The sequence below is a fragment of the Gigantopelta aegis genome, chromosome 7 (assembly GCF_016097555.1).
Source record: "Gigantopelta aegis isolate Gae_Host chromosome 7, Gae_host_genome, whole genome shotgun sequence".
Taxonomy (NCBI): domain Eukaryota; kingdom Metazoa; phylum Mollusca; class Gastropoda; order Neomphalida; family Peltospiridae; genus Gigantopelta; species Gigantopelta aegis.
In genome coordinates, this window is record NC_054705.1 from 8,861,080 (window position 1) to 8,883,780 (window position 22,701).

The 22,701-nt window shown below is 42.3% G+C and overlaps 2 protein-coding genes across 3 annotated transcripts; one reads left to right on the plus strand and one right to left on the minus strand.

Annotated features, from left to right (window-relative positions):
- The first annotated feature begins 468 nt into the window (after nt 1-468).
- Nucleotides 469-13,915, plus strand: LOC121377385. 2 transcript variants are annotated; one of them, XM_041505363.1, is made up of 3 exons: nt 538-614; nt 1,892-1,906; nt 11,945-13,915. In XM_041505363.1, exon 3 carries the CDS (start codon nt 11,952-11,954, stop codon nt 13,782-13,784), a length of 1,833 nt encoding a protein of 610 aa, XP_041361297.1. In that variant the 5' UTR covers nt 538-614; nt 1,892-1,906; nt 11,945-11,951; the 3' UTR covers nt 13,785-13,915. The 2 variants fall into 2 exon arrangements, with proteins under 2 accessions (XP_041361296.1, XP_041361297.1); XM_041505362.1 differs by lacking the exon at nt 1,892-1,906 and having other exon boundaries at nt 469-614.
- Nucleotides 13,916-15,554: 1,639 nt separating this feature from the next.
- LOC121377758 (glycoprotein 3-alpha-L-fucosyltransferase A-like) lies at nt 15,555-17,203 on the minus strand. The gene has a single exon (XM_041505845.1). The coding sequence runs from the start codon at nt 16,987-16,989 to the stop codon at nt 16,015-16,017; it is 975 nt and encodes a 324-aa protein (XP_041361779.1). The 5' UTR covers nt 16,990-17,203; the 3' UTR covers nt 15,555-16,014.
- Between the last annotated feature and the right edge of the window lie 5,498 nt (nt 17,204-22,701).

Genomic DNA, 22,701 nt, shown 5'->3' on the forward strand with positions numbered 1-22,701 from the left:
AATACTGATACATGTGGAGAATTAAACATTACTGGAAATCCGCGTGAGTATTTAACTATAATTCTAATTGTTAAAAGCAAAAAAAACATATTCCACTAAAGTTAATTTTATTGTGTGAATCTTTTAATTTTGCGTTGTTAAAATACCCTTGACAGGCGGTTCCAGACACTTCGTCTAAGTTAATGTTTCACTGCTTTCGGTCTTAAACCATTCCGATGTAAACTTTAGTAGACCGTTTTTCGCAGCCATTTTAACATCTTATACGAAATATGTACGTTAGTCACTAGAGATTCACAGCTCCTACGAAGCTACTCACGACGATCATGACAACTGTCAATCATGCCCCCCCCCCCCCCCAATTTGTATATAACCTCGATACCGTCCAATTCGGCAAGGGGCGGTACTCTTCGCGCACATGCGCAATGGGAATATGAAAGAGGCCAATTGGAAACAAAATACGCTACTTTCTATATCTGTGTTTGTTTTATATATACATTGTACATTTGTATCTTGTTTTATAATAAGCACGCATCAATGAGGCTACAGGAGAAACACTTGATTACTAGATTAGTTTCAGTACGCATGCGTTAGAGATCAGCTATTGGAACAAATTGGTAAATATTTTTTTTTTTTTTTTTTTTTTTACAAGTTTTATTGCCAGCCCATTGTTTACAATTAGAACAACACATGCCAAGGGTAAAACATGAGTTGTGAACATAAAAATAATAAAACAACATAATATAATACTTTAGGGTGCTTGCAAACCCCACCTCACCCCACCCACACACCCTCTCCATCCCCGCCTCTCTCTCTCTCTCTCTCTCTCTCTCTCTCTCTCTCTCTCTCTCTCTCTCTCTCTCTCTCTCTCTCTCTCACTACATATCTAATCAATGTAGCTATCCATTTATCTTTCTCTCACGCCAAAAAAACCCAACACACTTTCATTCTTTTGCATTCTATGAACGACGTACATAAATATTTAAAATACGCACATGATATATATATATATATATATATATACACATATACATATACATATACATATACATATACATATACATATACATATACATATACATATACATATACATATACATATACATACACATACACATACACATACACATACATATACATATGTATGTATCTACATTATTAATGCGTGGACCGCTGGGAACAAGACAATGCACAAGGAAAGTTACAAAAATTAGGTCTGTTCAAAGAGAGAATAATACACTGACCACTTGGTGAAGAATTTATTAAGATTGTTCTTACTAAGATAAATACATTTTTCTACTTTATATCTTTGTTTAACTTCGTTTTGGAAATGTATAATATTTAATTGGACCCTTTGCACTTTACATTTATATATAAAATATTTAGCTAATAATAGTAGCAGGTCAAAAACATTATCTGTTTTAATATTATCTTTACATCCAAATATCACTAGCTCAAGAGAAAGCTTTAAATTACATATATACTTACATGAGTTTGATAACCAATTTAAATAATCATTCCAAAAGTTCTGAACAATTTTACATTCCCAAAATAAATGCACTATAGATTCTTTTCCTTCATGACAAAACGTACACGTTTCACTGTCAATTAATTTTAATTTACATGCGAAACTATTAGTAGTTAATATTCTATGAAGTATTCTATATTGGAACCATCTAAATTTTATTTCTTGCGTGGTTACAAATGGTTTTAAATAAATAGTGTGCCAATTAAGGTCTGAAATAAAATAATTTTGCCATTTTGGTATTGTAGAATTTGGCTTTTCAGAAGTTACAATTGTGTAATAATATAGTTTCGAGCCATTTCTGATAGAACAAAGTTTTCGTTGAACAGGAGAATCATCTAAAGGAATATTTGTTTCTATTATATTCAGTCTCGTCTTCCTAAGGTAAGCCTTAAGTGAGTTAATAACTCCTTGATACTCTAAAAAAGATGCAATTTAATTTGTATAAATTATTAAATGCGGTTAAAGTTAAAAAGTTGCCGTATTCATCAACAAGATCACAGATTTAAGATACGCCTTTCCCAAGTAATTTCTTTAAAAAAAAAAAAGATTTGCTGTTAATTTTTATATTGGAATTATAAAAAATTGGCTCTGATAAAAAGTCTTCAAAAGATGAAACATTAATTAATAACGAGAAGTCACGGAATGCAATGATACAGTCTTTCCAAAATAGATTTCTTTTTACATGTTTTAAGCACAATTGGGGGAAATCATTACCAAACAGAGGTATGTTACGGAGTTGTGGAAAACATGCAAAAAGAATAAGATCTTTGGTTTCCAATTTTCGTAGCCATGTAATTTTCAAAGCTTTAGCATAGTTAAATATATCTATCATTCCGAGACCTCCCTCATTAACAGCTTTACACAAAGGTATTCTTTTTATCCTGTCTGGCTTTTGATTCCATACAAATTTAAATAACATCTTGTGCAATTCTTTCTGAAATGTTTCCGATGGATTTGGTAATGTTAGAAGTAGATAACTAAGCTTCGATATTAACAGAGATTTTATTATAGCTATTCTTCCAAGTGGTATTAACAACCTTCTCATCCAAGTATTTATAATTTGTTTAATTTCAAACAGTTTAGAATTATAATTCAGTTTGGTCATTTCATTCAAGTCGATACTAAAAATAATTCCAAGTGCTTTAAATGAAGGAGGATTCCATTTTAAATTAAGATTTTGTAAATATCGTATTGGACTATTCCTAAGAGAGCCAATACAGATTACCTTTGATTTATCATAATTAATATTGAGTCCTAATAATTCGGAAAAGATATTCAAGGTATTTATTGCTTCTTCAAAAGACGTTCTACTACCATCAAGTATAAAATCAGTATCATCGGCATACTGTGAAATTAGGTATTCTTTATTGTTTATTAAGATGCCTTTAATTTTCTTATTTTTACGTACAAGTCCTGCAAGAATTTCTACACAGAGAAGAAATATATAAGGAGATAATGGATCACCTTGCCTACAGCCTCTATATATATTAAATGATGAAGACACATTTCCGTTAACTATAACACTTGATTTTATATTTTGGTAAAAAACAGAAATCCAGCGTTTATTATATGTATTAAATATATATATATATATATATATATATATATATATATATATATATACATATATTGACTTATACTTTTATATGTATTAAATAATATAAGTAAATAGAATCTTAATTAATTAATTAATTAATTATTATTATTATTATTATTATTATTATTATTATTATTATTATTATTATTATTATTATTTACTAAATCAGTCTCCACCTGTATATATTTATTATTTTGTTGTACTTACCTTGTATTATACTGATAAGTTATAAAAACTTAAAGCAATAAAGAACTTGAACTTGTATAAACGTGCCTAAAAAGACACCCCAAGTCATCCAGAACCTGATTTCGCTAAGATAATTTCGCTGTTTATGAAATAAAATATAATTTGTATTGCTATAAATGTTACAACCAAACATGTATACCGTATTAAATACGTGTTAAAGTAGCTTTTATTTTGCTGCGAGTTACAGGCCCGTAGGCCAGGAGTTTGAGAGGGGTGGGGTTTGGGGGTCGTTTAGGCTTATGGTGAGGCGAAGCGCCCGAGTTGCTTAGGGGTGTCCGGGGGCATATTGGGAAAAAAGGTCACCGAGGTGGGGGGGGGAGGGGGTCGACCGATCCCCCCGACCCCACATTAGTTACGGGCCTAAGTTATAACTCTAAATAGAGAAGTTCTAGCAGATACACGTACGTAAATGTTTTTAAAGATAGCTACGTTCACATATTTATAGATTGCGATTACTCTTTTACCACCCACCCCATGTTTCATAATCCGCTTAAAGGAATGCTTAAGCAAGGCTTTTGGACTGGTATGCATATTTAATGATATATAATGCACATTATTGCTTAATATCAACAAGTATATTATTATATTTAATTAATAAAAACGGTTAAATGTGACAGCTATTATATATAACGGGCGCAGCCATTTTGTTCCATTCCAGTAAAGACGCCCTCTGGCGAACTGTTGGTTACGTAATACTTAACGCGTAACGTCAGGAATGAGTCTTAGAACTAGAGAAACAAATCTACCTGTTTTTGCGGGATGATAAAATAGTCATGCATTGCAATATTCTGTAATAATATACATCCTAGTAAGCCAGCAATAAGTATATATTATTTTTCAATACAATCTTAATTTAATACATTGTCAAAGTGGCTATACAACAAGTCGAAATAATTATACCATGTTTTGTCTACTACTGAAAAGATACACGGAGCGTTTTCTTATTTAATTGGTCTATTCTGTTAGTTGCCCCTACCTATATGATCGGTAACCAGACGAGCCAATTAATTGGCGCTGTCTAGACACAAAAATGCATACCGGTTTTGTGTAATATTACCTGTCAACCCTAAACTGGTAATGGACATGGTTTATTACTGTAAATAGTTCTGTAAAACTATTGATTCAATAGACTTTTCCATCTAAAATCAGAGAACTGACCAATTACGTAGTCCCAAAGAAAAGAAAATTATCACTTGGGTATCGTGGGTTGTCGTTTTTGCACCAACGTAGCATACCAATAGGCCTAATAGTGTACATTTTTCCTTTGGATTATTTAACAGAGAAAAATACTATAACCCCATTTCGTTGTGTTAATGCAACTTGAAATTTATTTAGTTTAATAGTTAATTATATTATTACAATAAATAATGTGTTCTCTCACAATATAATATGTTCTCTCACAATAAATGTTATGTTCTCTCACAATAAATATTATGTACTCTCACAATAAATAATGTGTTCTCTCACAATAAATATTATGTTCTCTCACAATAAATAATGTGTTCTCTCACAATAAATATTGTGTTCTCTCACAATAAATAACGTGTTCTCTCACAATAAATATTGTGTTATCTCACAATAAATATTATGTTCTCTCACAATATTATTAAGTTCGCTCACAATAATATTATTGTTACCTCACAATACTAGTATTATGTTCCCTCACAATAAATATTATTATGTTCCATCACTGTTCCCTCACAATATTATTAACTTCTCTCACAATAATAGTGTACTTCCAAGTAGTAGGGCTCGCACTAGTTGGCCCGGGTCACGTTGGGGCCCTCCAGGGGGCGTGGCCTAATGACGTGTCTGACCTCCAAGTGCACTAAGTTAATGGCTTTAGCAGCTGCCATCTGACCTCGGTGACCTGGGATAATGGCTATAGCAGCTGGGATAACCCCGTGAGGACGCTATTTTCACGGTGGTTAATGATTTTGGCAGCTGTCATCTGACCTCGGTGACCTGGAGTGAATGGCTATAGCAGCTGGGATAACCTCGTGGGGACGCTACTTTCACGGTGGTTAATGACTTTGGCCGCTGTCATCTGACCTTGGTGACCTGGAATACTGGCTATAGCAGCTGGGATAACCTCGTGGGGACGCTACTTTCACGGTGGCTAATGACTTTGGCAGCTGTCATCTGACCTCGGTGACCTGGAGTGAATGGCTATAGCAGCTGGGATAACCTCGTGGGGACGCTACTTTCACGGTGGTTAATGACTTTGGCAGCTGTCAGCTGACCTCGGTGACCTGGAATAATGGCTATAGCAGCTGGGATAACCTCGTGGGGACGCTACTTTCACGGTGGTTAATGATTTTGGCAGCTGTCATCTGACCTCGGTGACCTGGAGTGAATGGCTATAGCAGCTGGGATAACCTCGTGGGGACGCTACTTTCACGGTGGTTAATGACTTTGGCAGCTGTCATCTGACCTCGCTATAGCAGCTGGGATAACCTCGTGGGGACGCTATTTTCACGGTGGTTAATGACTTTGGCAGCTGTCATCTGACCTCGGTGACCTGGAGTGAATGGCTATAGCAGCTGGGATAACCTCGTGGGGACGCTACTTTCACGGTGGTTAATGATTTTGGCAGCTGTCATCTCACCTCGGTGACCTGGAGTGAATGGCTATAGCAGCTGGGATAACCTCGTGGGGACGCTACTTTCACGGTGGTTAATGACTTTGGCAGCTGTCAGCTGACCTCGGTGACCTGGAGTGAATGGCTATAGCAGCTGGGATAACCTCGTGGGGACGCTAGTTTCACGGTGGTTAATGACTTTGGCAGCTGTCATCTCACCTCGGTGACCTGGAGTGAATGGCTATAGCAGCTGGGATAACCTCGTGGGGACGCTACTTTCACGGTGGTTAATGACTTTGGCAGCTGTCAGCTGACCTCGGTGACCTGGGATAATGGCTATAGCAGCTGGGATAACCTCGTGGGGACGCTACTTTCACGGTGGTTAATGATTTTGGCAGCTGTCATCTCACCTCGGTGACCTGGAGTGAATGGCTATAGCAGCTGGGATAACCTCGTGGGGACGCTACTTTCACGGTGGTTAATGACTTTGGCAGCTGTCATCTGACCTCGGTGACCTGGAGTGAATGGCTATAGCAGCTGGGATAACCTCGTGGGAACGCTACTTTCACGGTGGTTAATGACTTTGGCAGCTGTCATCTGACCTCGGTGACCTGGAGTGAATGGCTATAGCAGCTGGGATAACCTCGTGGGGACGCTACTTTCACGGTGGTTAATGACTTTGGCAGCTGTCAGCTGACCTCGGTGACCTGGAGTGAATGGCTATAGCAGCTGGGATAACCTCGTGGGAACGCTACTTTCACGGTGGTTAATGACTTTGGCAGCTGTCATCTGACCTCGGTGACCTGGAGTGAATGGCTATAGCAGCTGGGATAACCTCGTGGGGACGCTACTTTCACGGTGGTTAATAACTTTGGCAGCTGTCAGCTGACCTCGGTGACCTGGAGTGAATGGCTATAGCAGCTGGGATAACCTCGTGGGGACGCTACTTTCACGGTGGTTAATGACTTTGGCAGCTGTCATCTCACCTCGGTGACCTGGAGTGAATGGCTATAGCAGCTGGGATAACCTCGTGGGAACGCTACTTTCACGGTGGTTAATGACTTTGGCAGCTGTCATCTGACCTCGGTGACCTGGAGTGAATGGCTATAGCAGCTGGGATAACCTCGTGGGGACGCTACTTTCACGGTGGTTAATGATTTTGGCAGCTGTCATCTGACCTCGGTGACCTGGAGTGAATGGCTATAGCAGCTGGGATAACCTCGTGGGGACGCTACTTTCACGGTGGTTAATGACTTTGGCAGCTGTCATCTGACCTCGCTATAGCAGCTGGGATAACCTCGTGGGGACGCTATTTTCACGGTGGTTAATGATTTTGGCAGCTGTCATCTGACCTCGGTGACCTGGAGTGAATGGCTATAGCAGCTGGGATAACCTCGTGGGGACGCTACTTTCACGGTGGTTAATGACTTTGGCAGCTGTCATCTGACCTCGCTATAGCAGCTGGGATAACCTCGTGGGGACGCTATTTTCACGGTGGTTAATGATTTTGGCAGCTGTCATCTGACCTCGGTGACCTGGAGTGAATGGCTATAGCAGCTGGGATAACCTCGTGGGGACGCTACTTTCACGGTGGTTAATGACTTTGGCAGCTGTCAGCTGACCTCGGTGACCTGGGATAATGGCTATAGCAGCTGGGATAACCTCGTGGGGACGCTACTTTCACGGTGGTTAATGACTTTGGCAGCTGTCATCTGACCTTGGTGACCTGGAATACTGGCTATAGCAGCTGGGATAACCTCGTGGGGATGCTACTTTCACGGTGGTTAATGACTTTGGCCGCTGTCATCTGACCTTGGTGACCTGGAATACTGGCTATAGCAGCTGGGATAACCTCGTGGGGACGCTACCTTCATGGACTGTTGGACTATATGATCTACGTTAACGGGAAACACAATGTCATGTTTCCACGTACAAAGAAATATTACTATGTTCCATGTGAAATGTGCTGCCTGACGGAAATATGATACCCTGAGTCGAAACAGCTGTCGAAGCAGACGATAGGTTTCAAAGAAAGAAAGACAGTGGGGGAGAAAGGAATGTTTGTTACAGCCCGTTACTTTAAAAGCGAAAATGATTAAAATAAAAGAAAGAAATGTGTGTTAAGGGAGGAAAGGAATGTGTGTGACAACGCAGCCCATTGCTTTAAAAGCGGAAATAATTAAAATAAAAGAAAGAAATGTGTGTTAAGGGAGGAAAGGAATGTGTGTGACAACCCAGCCCATTGCTTTAAAAGCGGAAATGATTAAAATAAAAGAAAGAAATGTGTGTTAAGGGAGGAAAGGAATGTGTGTGACAACCCAGCCCATTGCTTTAAAAGCGGAAATGATTAAAATAAAAGAAAGAAATGTGTGTTAAGGGAGGAAAGGAATGTGTGTGACAACCCAGCCCATTGCTTTAAAAGCGGAAATGATTAAAATAAAAGAAAGAAATGTGTGTTAAGGGAGGAAAGGAATGTGTGTGACAACCCAGCCCATTGCTTTAAAAGCGGAAATGATTAAAATAAAAGAAAGAAATGTGTGTTAAGGGAGGAAAGGAATGTGTGTGACAACCCAGCCCATTGCTTTAAAAGCGGAAATAATTAAAATAAAAGAAAGGAATGCGTAGACGCCTTAATTGATAGGGGAAGAAAGGAATGTGTGTGTAACACCCCAGTCCATTGCTTTGAAAACAGACATTATTATAAAAGTAAAAGAAAGGAATGTGTAGACAGCTTAATTGGTAGGGGAAGAAAGGAATGTGTGTGTAACACCCCTGTCCATTGCTTTGAAGAAAGAACGCGTGACTGCAACTCAACGCTCCAAACTAACCTGTGATCAAGGGAAATAACTGCATTTTAAACAGAGTATTTCTCTAGAGTACTAGCCTTTACAGGGTCAATTAATATAAATTTTACCAAATGGGTAAATAGAGTGGTCGATCTAGGATCGATCCCCGTCGGTGGTCCAATAGGCTATATCCAACCAATGCTTAATGACTGTATATCAAGGGCCGTTGTATGCGCCATCCTATGCACACACCCCTTGCTACTATAAGGTAGCGGGTAGCGTAGAAATATCAACTGACATCCAATCACAAATCTAGTCAAGGAGTAAAAAACACAAAAAACAAACGCGATGGTTTGGTTTTTTCATTTTATTTCTAAATTACAAATCACTATAGACAACTACACGTATATAAAATGGACATACATTGGGTTACATCGAGAGGCCTTAAGGGCGACATGTGAATAATTTTAGTGTTCATTTCTCTTCATCATCATCTTCGTCCTCATCATCAGTATCATCACCATCGGTATCGTCGTCGTCTAGTTCGTCCAAATATTCGCTGATCCAGGAACGATGCTGATTTAATTTAGAACAAATCTGTGGTCTCACATCTCTGTCGGGATTCACAGGCTGTAGAATGTTCCTTGTGTTGGGGCCTTTGTCAAAGTAATGCATATATGTCAGGAAGCGAGAGTACATGTCTTTAAATAACTTCCTTTGTAAAGTCTTCATGGTTGTTGTTTTTTCAATGGCATCTTGGGACATGTTTTTTTCTTCGTAGCGTTTCCTCTTGCTTTTGAGATAGTCACGATTGATGTCGAATTCACGTTCCACCATAAGACGTATGCCTTCGTTTTCCAGATCAGACAACGGCTCTTCTTCATTTTCCTCCTCGCACGTTTTAAATTGCAGATATCGCTACAAATCAATCCCGTCTTTAAAGACCAGACCACACGTATCGCAAGACTGCATCCTCTAAACTTTTTTTCAGATAGGGCTCTACCTCATCTTCTTCTTCGTCGTCACTTTCGTAGGCGGGTATGCCTGGTAGTTTTCTCTTGAATGCGTTCCTTTGCATGATTTGCACGTAGAGCTCTTTCTTCGACGGTGGTTGAAACTCTTCTGAGACATTCGCCATTACGTTCGTGCTTTTATACCATTCGGACGGCCCCGTCTCTAAACCATTGGGTCGAAGGCGCCAATGTTCGGGCGTGGTCAGTTTCAAGTCCACCAAGAGATGTCCGTAGGGCCTGTGGGTAGCTTCCTCAAACCGTTGCATCAAATGACAGTATTTCCAGGATACATCTGCTGTGTCAAGGTTAGGACTTGTTGCTTGTCGATGGGGTTGTTGAACAGTAACAAGTAATGACAGTTTCTTCTCTGCGTTGGGACTTTGCTGTGATACAAGTTCTGGTTGATGGCAATCACCGAGAGGTTTCTGTGGTGACTTCCTTCTGTGAAGAGGTCGGTGATACGAGGGTCTTTTCCATCTATAGACACCAGGTCGTCCAACACGATAAGATTTCTGACTCTGGGATCCAAATAACGATCCTTTTCCAAATTCTCGGGTATGCCTTAAACAAATTTCACTCGAACGGTTGCCCCAATGATGTCGATGTAGAGGGGTTGCCATCATTTGTAGAGCCGGATGATGCGTTGAGGCGATGGGAAGATCTTACCATCCCTTAGCAGTTTGTACAACAAAAATGTTTTTCCACACGAAGTGGGTCCCGACACGTTCATCTTCTTCCATCCGTAGGCACGTAGTCCACAACAGTAACAGACGACGGCATCGTGGTCTCCCGTGTAGAAGAAACCGGCCTCGGCGAATTCCCTTGGTCTCTGACTCATCTGGAGGGGCCACTGACCAAATGTGTAGAGTCATCTGTAGAATTCTCTCATTTCGGGACGATGGTAGAACAAGTAATGTCTCGAGAGGCCACCGTCTGATACATGGGTTCTTCATCCACGATTTAACCGGGTTCACGAGCAGCGTCCGTTTGGTTCGTGTCATTTTATTCTGGTTTGGTAGCCACTCTTTCGCATTTGATCCGTGTGTCTTTCAGAACATTTGCATACCAAAATATCGTTACCGCTGCTACAACTGCTGCTACTGTTGCTATCCATTCTATAATATCCCGATGCCATCTCTGGAGCGCGCGTCTTCTCTCTACCGCGGTTGACTGGTGAATGACGGACAATTCTAAATCTAAGACTTTTATACACAATGTTTGGGTTTTCCCCGTGACGTCACAACTCCAAACATGTCTGAACACGTCCAAATACTCGGGTTGAATTCCGAACACTCTACGGCACCCATCAGATTCTGATTATCCTCTCGTGAGTGGCACGGTATGACATCTCTCAGCTCTGGCACGAGGTCGTACAAAGTGTCAAAGCATTTCTGAAGCTCTTCCCACTGTTCGGCAGTCAGTCGAACGCCTCAACGCGAGGGTTTCAGTTCTTGCCCGCAGTACCACCACTGACGAATATCCACCACACCTTTGTAAATGGTCTCGACGTAGACGTTCCCACAGAGATGTTGCAGTGCAATCGATTCTCGTTTGAAGGTGACTAGTTCCAGCCACTGTTTCATCGTCAGAGAAATGCCTTTCTTGGTGTGATACCCTTTACCACGGTATTCGTCAAACTGACACAGTTTAGCCACGACGTAGACGTTACCGCCAAGATCTAGTTTGCATCTCGTTTCATTTTCTTCGTTTTTGCCAAAGACCTCTGTAGTGCTTCTGTTATAATATATCCCGATGCCATTTTATATATATAACATTATATATCGTAAGTATCATCAACGATATACGTCTTCTGTCTAGCAGTGTCACTGAGCGAATGCAGAGTTCTGAATCTGGTGCTTTTATAGCGCCAAGGTAGCGTCCCCACGGGTACGGCCCTGACAATATTTATTGTGATGAAACATAATATTTTTGTGAGGGAACATAATACTTATTGTGAGCGAATGCAATATTTATTGTGATGGAACATAATAATATTGTGAGGGAATACAATATTATTGTGAGGGAACATAATATTTATTGTGAGGGAATACAATATTTATTGTGAGGGAATATAATAACATTGTGAAGGAACATACTATTTATTGTGAGGGAATACAATAATACTGTGAGGGAACATAATATTTATTGTGAGGTAACACAATAATAATAATAACTTCACGTCTCTTTATTGTCTAGGTGCATCATGCGACACATCATTGTACTGGTCAGCGTCATCGGAACAGCAATGGCGGCTGCCACGTCTGATGAAAACGAGGCTAAGATCGCTCACCTTGAGCAGACGGTTTCCGACTTGACGCGACAGCTCATGCTGCAGCAGCTGTTCGTCGAAGAAAGGGTGCGTTCGGACGGCGATTCCGGAGTGAAGCAGATCCGACGTTACCACGACGGCACCCGAGACTACTACGGCGAGACGCACGCGGGGTCGAGCATCCTGGCCATCCACGACCACGCCAACTACGACAGGACCATTGGCATGGGCGAGTTCATCGGCGTCCTCAACGGAGTGGAGTTCCGGACGCGGCACAACGACTACAAATTGCGCATGCCCAGCAAGACGAAGGACAACTTCCACGCCACGGAGGAGATACCTTTCCCAGACGTCCCTCCTCAGGTTTTGGCTAAGTCTACCGTTGCGGACCAGATCAAAGAGATGAGGGAGTGGTTCAAAGCGTGGAAGACGCAGAACCACGCACACAGGGATTACAGGAAATACTTCAAACCAGTCCTGTGTTACCTGGAAGGAGCCTGGACCACTGACACCAAGTCGTTGCAGGAACCCTTCACCAGTGACCGCCACCACCTGGACGCGAACAGCTGGTTCGACCTGCAGGAGAAGGTCAGATTCACGTCGTACACCGGCGTCAAGTCAAACCTGGAGAACTTCGCCTACCTCCCGACCACCATCATGAACATGATCAACGGCAGCGCCCAGTTCGCCCAGTGGAACTACCGGATTCTGTGCCACCCGCTCTCCGTGGACGTTCCGCTGCGAAATCTGAAACCAATCGACGAGCTCAGCAGTCGTCTGCCGTATCACCGCCATACGATGGCCAGTCACGTGGCCTCAAAGGCTGCCAGGTTCTACCTGAACGATCACAAATCGGACGCGTTCATGCGTAACGGCTACATCGACAAGCTGATGCACGAGATACCGGGGAAGGACAACTACCCGGCTTCGCTGACGGACGACGCGTTCGGCCTGATGGCCTACGACATGGCGTTCGGCAAGAACTACACGGCGGAGAACACCGGCTACTACCACCGCTGGTATAAGGTGAAGAAGGACGGCGCCATGGGAGTCAAAGTCATCCACCGGGGATTCGCAGACGAGAACCTGTGGGTGGCACAGACGACGCAGCCGAGAGTGGCGGGAATGGGCCTGGACGACTGTAACAAGGACGCGCACACTCACGTGAGAGTCTGCCACAGGTACGATCGCAAGTACACGTTCGCCATCCCCATGGAGATCATCTACTTGACTCCCTTGTCCACTTGGAATCCTTACAACCTGACGATGAAGGGAGCTTACTATTCAACACTCGGGAAAACCGTCGAGGCCCACGGTCGCAATGGAGGGTTGACAATGGACAAGGCGTACGATGGAATCAACTCGAAATATTACTACAAGACGCCCGTGGAGTTCTTCCACGGCGGCGAGGTCCAGAAGGACGCAGCCGACACGGCGAAGGGTCAGGTGGGTGTCCTTGACCCCCAGGGCAACGTCAGAAAGGTCGTCGCTTCCGGACACCGGATCTTCTTTCCGTCCATCACGGGACTGGGCGTTATTCGGCAGCGCTATCCCATAATGCCCGTCCACGGGGAAGGCAGCGCCGTCTGGAAAGAGCTGAACGCTCTAAAGGAGATGGTGATGAAGATGAACACATACGCCGGTTACTACGAACAGAGTCCTTATGCATCATCGAGTGCGACTACCTCAGGGAGTGCTGGGACGGCCACGACGATCATTCCCACCGTGGCTGCTGTCGTCTACTTAATGAAATCCTCGGCATATTGAAACAGAACTCAATAACTGCATGTAAAATATACTTTTAAAGGGACACGCCCTAGTTACGGCTAGTTGTTAACCATTACGGCGTTGTTTTTCGCTATTAAACCCATTTTTTTCACAAATAAAATTGCACTTTACTAACATTTTATTATTTAGAATACACATTTCCATTCACCTGAAGTGCTTTTTGGTAATCCTGGTAATCCTGATGTTTGTAAAACCATGAAATGCATTTTTTGTATTTCTTAACAACAGACGTGCACTCGAGAAAAAACCGTTAAGCAAGCGAGGTCCAATCTATTTTTAGAGCGAATCTTCCCGTGTAAACGTCACAGACGTTGGTATACCACGTGACCGTTATCATTTTTGGTTCGGTTTGTTTTCTCGTGCACGGTTCCCGCTATCAACATCCGATTTGTTGTCGTTTGCTTGTTGTTCATTTCTTCACAGTTCGTGAACATTTTCAGTAACAATAAAGTTCAGACAAGTAAGTGTCTCAATACAAAACGTTACAAACCCTTAAAACCAATAATTTTGCTAAGTCTTACGATATCTGGAGAGGGGATACAACCAGGACAGAACAGTTGGAATATGTCCAGGAGAGATGAAAAGAACGCACCCCAAGTCTGTGCGCACTCTGTGAAATTTGTCGTGACGTAGGCATTGATATGCTTCGAGCGACATCTACCGGTGACATCAGAATACTAACTTTCAAAATTATTTCAAGCAATTGGGACATGGGGATTCCCATGGTATTTATCGATATAAAACCTGCTTTTTTACTCCATTTGATAAAAACGTGATCTAAGTGTGTTACAGGTTTGTAGATTAACCAAATTATAATTTATTTTCGCTGGATGGAACTAGGGTGTGCGGCTTTAAGATTATTTATTTATTTATTTATTAAAGTGATTTGATAGTGAGTAAAAACCCTTGCTTTTTTCCCAGAAGTAGTAGTTTAGGTGGCGACAGCAGATTTCTCCTTTTCACTGCCTGCATCATTGTCTCTGTCCCCTGTAGCTTGTGTAGAATGGGCTTCTATGTCTGTCTGTCTCTCCCTCCCTCCCTCTCTCTCCCTCCCCTCTCTCTTTCTCTCTATCCCTCTCTTTCTCTCTCTCTTTCTCTCTCTCTGTCTCTCTCCCTCTCTCTCTTTCTCTCTATCGCTCCCTCCATCCCTCTCTCACTTCCTCCCTCTTACTGTTTCTGCTCCTCCCTCTTTATCCATTCGCCACTCTCTCTTTGCCTTCCTCCCTCTCCGTCCCTTCCTTCATCTCAGAGAGAGAGAGAGAGAGGAGAGAGAGAGAGAGAGAGAGAGAGAGAGAGAGAGAGAGAGAGAGAGAGAGAGAGAGAGAGAGAGAGAGAGAGAGAGAGAGAGAGAGAGAGAGAGAGAGAGGTAGAACGAGAGAGAGGTAGAACGAGAAATAGCCCAATGGGCCCATCGACGAGGATCGATCCAAAACCGACCGCGCATCGAGCGGGCGCTTTACCATTGAGCTACGTCCCGCCCCTATAGAGATTAATTCCATAAATATAACCGCTAAAAACACCGTAATCTTTGTCAGGACGGGACGTAGCCCAGAGGTACAGCACTCGCTTGATGCGCGATCGATGTGGGATCGATCCCCGTCGGTGGGCCCATTGGGCTATTTCTCGTACCTGCCAGTGCACCACGACTGGTATATCAAAGGCCGTGTTATGTGCTATCCTGTCTGTGGAATGGTGCATATAAAAGTTCCCTTGCTGCTAATCGAAAAAGAGTAGCCCATGAAGTGACGACAGCGGGTTTCCTCTCCCAATATCTGTGTGGTCCTTAACCATATGTCTGACGCCATATAACCGTAAATAAAATGTTTTGAGTGCCTAGTTAAATAAAACATCTCTTTCTTCTTTGTCACAAAACATAGAATTATCTATATATACGACTGCCGTGTATATAGCATCGGCAAATGAGGGCTGGCTATTTAGACGGCGGTCGTTTTTGTTATTTTGTTGTTGGGATTTGTTTTTTTGTTTGTTTTTTTGTTGTTGTTTTTTTTTTGGGGGGGGGGGCAGTGTAAGCATGAGTTGCATCTAGTACAAGAAGAACAAAAAAATTCTATATAGTCTAGGTGTTTTTTTATTATTAAATAAAATTTCCTGAGAACGAATTACTGTTATCGACTTCCTGAGGACGTCCTTGCCTCCTGGTATGCTGAACGCCCATTCTTGATGTGTTATAAGTTTTGTAATTCTGATTTCATGAGAGTGTACGGTTTGGAGCGACGCAAACATCTCGATGCCACCATGAGAAAACGTCTTTGTAAACATTAGCATATGATTTTGGTTCTGTTAGCTTCACACATATTTCACAAATAGGGATGGGTTTCTCCTGGACGTAGTAATGATTCTTCCACTGAAGGTACTCGCTATACGCGGCGTCATTCGAGTCCAGGAATGATAAGTATTCACCGAGGTGTCTCGCACTGGGAAAATCGGCCGTGTTTATGTACGATTTCGGTGGCAGGTATTTAGAGTAGTCTGCCCCTCCTCGAACCACAGGCACGATGTCTGCCTTCAGGACGAATTCGAAGACTTTTTCAGTGACGTAATCGCGACAGAACGCGCTCTCGAAAGACAGGTAGAATTTATAATGCCGCGACAGCATGTCAAAACATTTTGTGCTCCCTTCCGGAAGACATCTGAGATCTCCGCATGCGCCGTAGGTGTCCACGGAAATGTACTTCCGCAACTCCTTGACGTAATTCTGTCGACGACTCGGCGTGGTGCAATGGCTGACAAACCAAGCGACTTGTTTTGTTTTGTTTCGTGCGGCCGGTAAATAGTCTATGTTGGCTGGTGAGTCCCTTGTACTTACTCTTCCGTAGGGATACCATATGTCTGAATCACGCCTGTAGGTCATCGTCCAGTTTATTTTATCCCGCCACTCAATATTTCTGAATTGTGTATCTTGGCTAAAATACGGAGACTCTAGAGTAAAGTAGATCCAAACCTGACCTACTTTCTTGATCGGAAGGTCCTTTGGGTAGTTCGTGGCATAGAAAATAACAGCAGACGCGAAATTAATGTTGAAATTTTCAAAAGAATTGATGATGGTACATTTTGAAGGGCAGTGTTCGAGTCCTTCTTGGGCCATCGAAAACCAATTCCAGTCTGGGTTATTCTTTAACAAGATAATTCTGCCCAATCCCGTGTCCTCCACAACACTGCGCATGCGCCCGTCATTTCCGTTTATGACAGACACTTGGCCCCGTCGTTTCTTGAAAAGCGATCTTCGTCGGTAAAATGGAACTACGTATTTTGGTACGCCATCCAGAAATTGTCGAGGTCTCTGCCAAATCGTGAGACGGTTTCGTGGTATGACGTCAGAGAGGTTGTAATAATATATGACCCACACAAGGAACACCAGGAAGACTGACAAAAGAACAAACGATCTCCTCATCTTTTTCCGCCAAATTCTAAAAAATATTTGCATGTTTCTGAAAATAAATGTTTTTATTATATATATATATATATATAGAGAGAGAGAGAGAGAGAGAGAGAGAGAGAGAGAGAGAGAGAGAGAGAGAGAGAGAGAGAGAGAGAGAGAGAGAGACACACAGACAGACAGACAGAGAGACAGAGAGAGAGAGAGAATCCGGATGGTATAGGTTTTTTTCTTAACCGTGTCTGGTTTAATGAATTTCCGTCGTACCGAATCATACCTGAAGACTCATTTTCCTTGAAAATCAATGTGCTCTAGCGGCGTCGTTAAATAAAACAAACTTTATTTTATTTATTTTCCTTGAATGGCAAACCAATAAATATGACCTTTTAGAAAAGGTTAGTGGCCATGTGAATAGTCTGTGATGTAATTCCAGACCAATCTCTTCAATGTTTAAAATGGATTCCTTAATCCCCAAACCTACGACTAGACCCAGAAATCATTATCCTGGGTTTAATATGGTGGAAATTAGTCGAAAGCAAGAAATGTGGGCCATTTTGGACGCCATTTTGAATGTCTCCAACCCCTCAATGATGACATTGGTTCAACAGGCATATTCTCAAGAGACATCATGGCCTAATGAAACCAATCGAGAAAAGAATTTATATACAAACTCTTCTGGTCCAGCATTGGTGGTGGATGTGAAATATCATAATTCCTGAACAAAATTGGAATGAACATCTTCAAATTATCCACGATTATTGCTAAGTACGATGGCTTTAATATAACTTTTTCTTCTTATTATTCTTCTTTCTTTCTTTCTTTGTTTAGGGGGGAGGAGGGTTAATCGGAGGTACATAATTTTAACAAGGTCATATTAAAGGTCAAATTCAAACTTAAAAAAGTGTTTTTCTCATTTGTTGGTGTGCTTTCATTAACTACCAAACCAGACACATATAAAAGCTTTCAAATGACACCAAAATCACATTCCTGCACAGACTAGAATAGAAAGTATAACACCTAAAAGGTTAACTGGAGCACATTGATTAAATAATGATCGGCTATTGGATATCAAACATTTGGTAATTCTGATTCGTAGTCATCAGAGGAAACCCGCTACATTTTTTCTAATGCGGCAAGAGATCTTTTATATGTACTTTCCCACAGACAGGAAAGCACATACCACGGCTTTTGTCCAGTTATGGTACACTGGTTGTAACGAAAAAAAAACCAGTCAGCTGAATGGATCCACCGAGGTGGTTCGATCCTGTGACGCAAGCACCTGAAGCGAGCACTCAACCGACTGAGCGAAAACCCGCCTCACCTAAAAGGTCGTACGATGTCATGGTAAACCGACCTCGGTTGCGCAGTGGTTAAGCCATCGGACTACAGGCTGGTAGGTACTGGGTTCGGATCCCAGTCGAGGCATGGGATTTTTAATCCAGATACCGACTCCAAACCCTGAGTGAGTGCTCCGCAAGGCTCAGTGGGTAGGTGTAAACCACTTGCACCGACCAGTGATCCATAACTGGTTCAAGAAAGGCCATGGTTTGTGCTATTCTGCCTGTAGGAAGCGCAAATTAAAAAATCCCTTGCTGCCTATCGTAAAAGAGTAGCCTATGTGGCGACAGCGGGTTTCCTCTAAAAAAAACCAGTGTCAGAATGACCATATGTTTGACGTCCAATAGCCGATGATAAAATTTAAAAATCAATGTGCTCTAGTGGCGTCGTTAAATAAAACAAACTTTACTTTTTTTATGTCATGGTAAAGTCAAACTGAGCTCAAAGTTTCATGGTAATATATTGTTTCATTAACTTGAAAAAACATAGCAAGTTTCATCATGATTAAAATGGGTTATGAACATTCTTGATTGATTTGGTGTGGACTACCGCTTTAATTGTAGTTTTAGTAGTAGTAATAGTAATAGTAGTAGTAGTAGTAGTAGTAGTAGTAGTAGTAGTAGTAGTAGTAGCAGTAGTAGTAGAAGCAGCAGCAATAGTAGTAGTAGCAGAGGTAGTACTGGTAATAGTAATAGTAGTAGTAGCAGTAGCAGTAGCAGCAGTTGTAGTAGTAGTAGTAATAAAAGTAGTGTTGATAACTAGTAGTTAAAGTTTGTTTTGTTTAACGACACTACTAGAGCACATTGATTAATTGATCATCGGTTATTGGATTTCAAACATTTGGTAATTTGGACATATAGTCTTAGAGAGGAAACCCGCTACATTTTTCTATTAGTAGCAAGGGATCTTTTATATGCACCATTCCACAGACAGGATACCACATACCACGGCCTTTGATATACAAGTCGTGGTGCACTGGCTTAATAGTAGTAGCAGTAGTGGAAGTAATAGAAATAGTAGTAGTAATTAACTGAATAGCAGCAGTGTAGTAGTAGAAATAGAAGTAGTAGTAGTAATTAACTGAACAGCAGCAGTATAGTAGTAGTAGTAGGCTATGCAGTAATATTACCTGTTAAATCTAGCACATATCAATGTCAATTAAACTGTCGGCGGTTAGCGTCCCTCTAACGAAAACCTATTCCTTCAAGTACAGCTAGGTCCATACACTGTGTTATTATTAAAGCGACGGTTGCGATTTGTATCGAAGATTTGCGAATAATCAAAACTCCACGAGCAAAGGTTAAAATACATATTCTTAACAGTATGGTCTGTACATTCTGTTGACTGTATTTATAACCCTTTGTTATTGTGTGGCTTGTATATACACGTTTTACGACAATAACGTGGGCCGCCACTTGTCATGCCATCTTTCTCGGGTAGAGTGGTGGGAGGGGCGAGGGTGGGAGTGATAGTTGTTGTTGTTGTTGTTGTTATATTGACACTGGTAGATTCGGAGAAAGGGAGGGGTGGGTGATAGTTGTTGTTATTGTTGATGTATAGACACTGGTGGATTCGGAGGAAGGGAGGGATGGGTGATAGTTGGTGTTATTGTTCTTGTATAGACACTAGTGGATTCGGAAGAAGGGAGGGGTGGGTGATAGTTGGTGTTATTGTTCTTGTATAGACACTGGTGGATTCGGAGGAAGGGAGGGGTGGGTGATAGTTGGTGCTATTGTTGTTGTATAGACACTGGTGGATTCGGAGGAAGGGAGGGGTGGGTGATAGTTGTTGTTGTTGTTGTTGTATAGACACTGGTGGATTCGGAAGAAGGGAGGGGTGGGTGATAGTTGGTGTTATTGTTGATGTATAGACACTGGTGGATTGGGAAGAAGGGAGGGATGGGTGATAGTTGGTGTTATTGTTCTTGTATAGACACTGGTGGATTTGTAGGAAGGGAGGGATGGGTGATAGTTGGTGTTATTGTTGTTGGTTGTATAGACACTGGTGGATTCGGAAGAAGGGAGGGGTGGGTGATAATTGGTGTTATTGTTGTTGTATAGACACTGGTGTATTCGGAGGAAGGGAGGGGTGGGTGATAGTTGTTGTTATTGTTGTTGTATAGACACTGGTGGATTCGGAAGAAGGGAGGGGTGGGTGATAGTTGGTGTTATTGTTGTTGTATAGACACTGGTGTATTCGGAGGAAGGGAGGGATGGGTGATAGTTGGTGTTATTGTTGTTGGTTGTATAGACACTGGTGGATTCGGAAGAAGGGAGGGGTGGGTGATAGTTGGTGTTATTATTCTTGTGTAGACACTGGTGGATTCGGAGGAAGGGAGGGATGGGTGATAGTTGGTGTTATTGTTCTTGTATAGACACTGGTGGATTCGGAGGAAGGGAGGGAGGGATGGGTGATAGTTGGTGATATTGTTGCTGTACAGACACTGGTGGATTCGGAAGAAGGGAGGTGGGTGATAGTTGTTGTTGTTGTTGTTGTTGTATAGACACTGGTGGATTCGGAGGAAGGGAGGGATGGGTGATAGTTGGTGTTGTTGTTGTTGTATAGACACTGGTGGATTCGGAGGAATGGAGGGATGGGTGATAGTTGGTGTTGTTGTTGTTGTTGTTGTATAGACACTGGTGGATACGGAAGAAGGGAGGGATGGGTGATAGTTGGTGGTGGTGTTATTGTATAAGACACTGGTGGATTCGGAGGAAGGGAGGGGTGGGTGATAGTTGATGTTGTTGTTGTATAGACACTGGTGGATTGGGAGGAAGGAAGGGGTGGGTGATAGTTGGCGTTATTGTGGTTGTATAGACACTGGTGGATTCGGAGGAAGGGAGGGGTGGGTGATAGTTAAGTGTTGTTGTTGTATAGACACTGGTGGATTCGGAAGAAGGGAGAGATGGGTGATAGTTGGTGTCATTGTTGTTGTATAGACACTGGTAGATTCGGAGGATGGGAGGGATGGGTGATAGTTGGCGTTATTGTTGTTGTATAGACATTGGTGGATTCGGAAGGAAGAAGGGAGGGATGGGTGATAGTTGGTGTTATTCTTGATGTATAGACACTGGTGGATTTGGAGGAAGGGAGGGATGGGTGATAGTTGGTGGTGGTGTTGTTGTATAGACACTGGTGGATTCGGAGGAAGGGAGGGATGGGTGATAGTTGGTGATATTGTTGTTGTATAGACACTGGTGGATTCGGAAGAAGGGAGGGGTGGGTGATAGTTGGTGTTGTTGTTGTTGTATAGACACTGGTGGATTCGGAGGAAGGGAGGGATGGGTGATAGTTGGCGTTATTGTTGTTGTATAGACATTGATGGATTCGGAAGGAAGAAGGGAGGGATGGGTGATAATTGGTGTTATTGTTGATGTATAGACACTGGTGGATTTGTAGAAAGGGAGGGGCGGGTGATAGTTGGTGGTGGTGTTGTTGTATAGACATTGGTGGAGTCGGAGGAAGGGAGGGATGGGTGATAGTTGGTGTTGTTGTTGTTATATAGACACTGGTGGATTCGGAAGAAGGGAGGGATGGGTGATAGTTGGTGGTGGTGTTATTGTATAAGACACTGGTGGATTCGGAGGAAGGGAGGGGTGGGTGATAGTTGGTGTTATTGTTGTTGTATAGACACTGGTGAATTCGGAGTAAGGGAGGGGTGGGTGATAGTTGGTGTCATTGTCGTTGTATAGACACTGGTGGATTCGGAAGAAGGGAGGGGTGGGTGATAGTTGGTGTTGTTGTTGTTGTATAGACACTGGTGGATTCGGAAGAAGGGAGGGATGGGTGATAGTTGGTGTTATTGTTCTTGTATAGACACTGGTGGATTCGGACGAAGGTAGGGATGGGTGATAGTTGGTGTTGTTGTATACACACTGGTGAATCCGGAAGAAGGGAGGGGTGGGTGATAGTTGGTGTTATTGTTGATGTATAGACACTGGTGGATTCGGAAGAAGGGAGGGATGGGTGATAGTTGGTGTTATTGTTCTTGTATAGACACTGGTGGATTCGGAGGAAGGGAGGGGTGGGTGATAGTTGGTGTTATTGTTGTTGTATAGACACTGGTGGATTCGGAAGAAGGGAGGGATGGGTGATAGTTGGTGTTGTTGTTGTTGTATAGACACTGGTGGATTCGGAGGAATGGAGGGATGGGTGATAGTT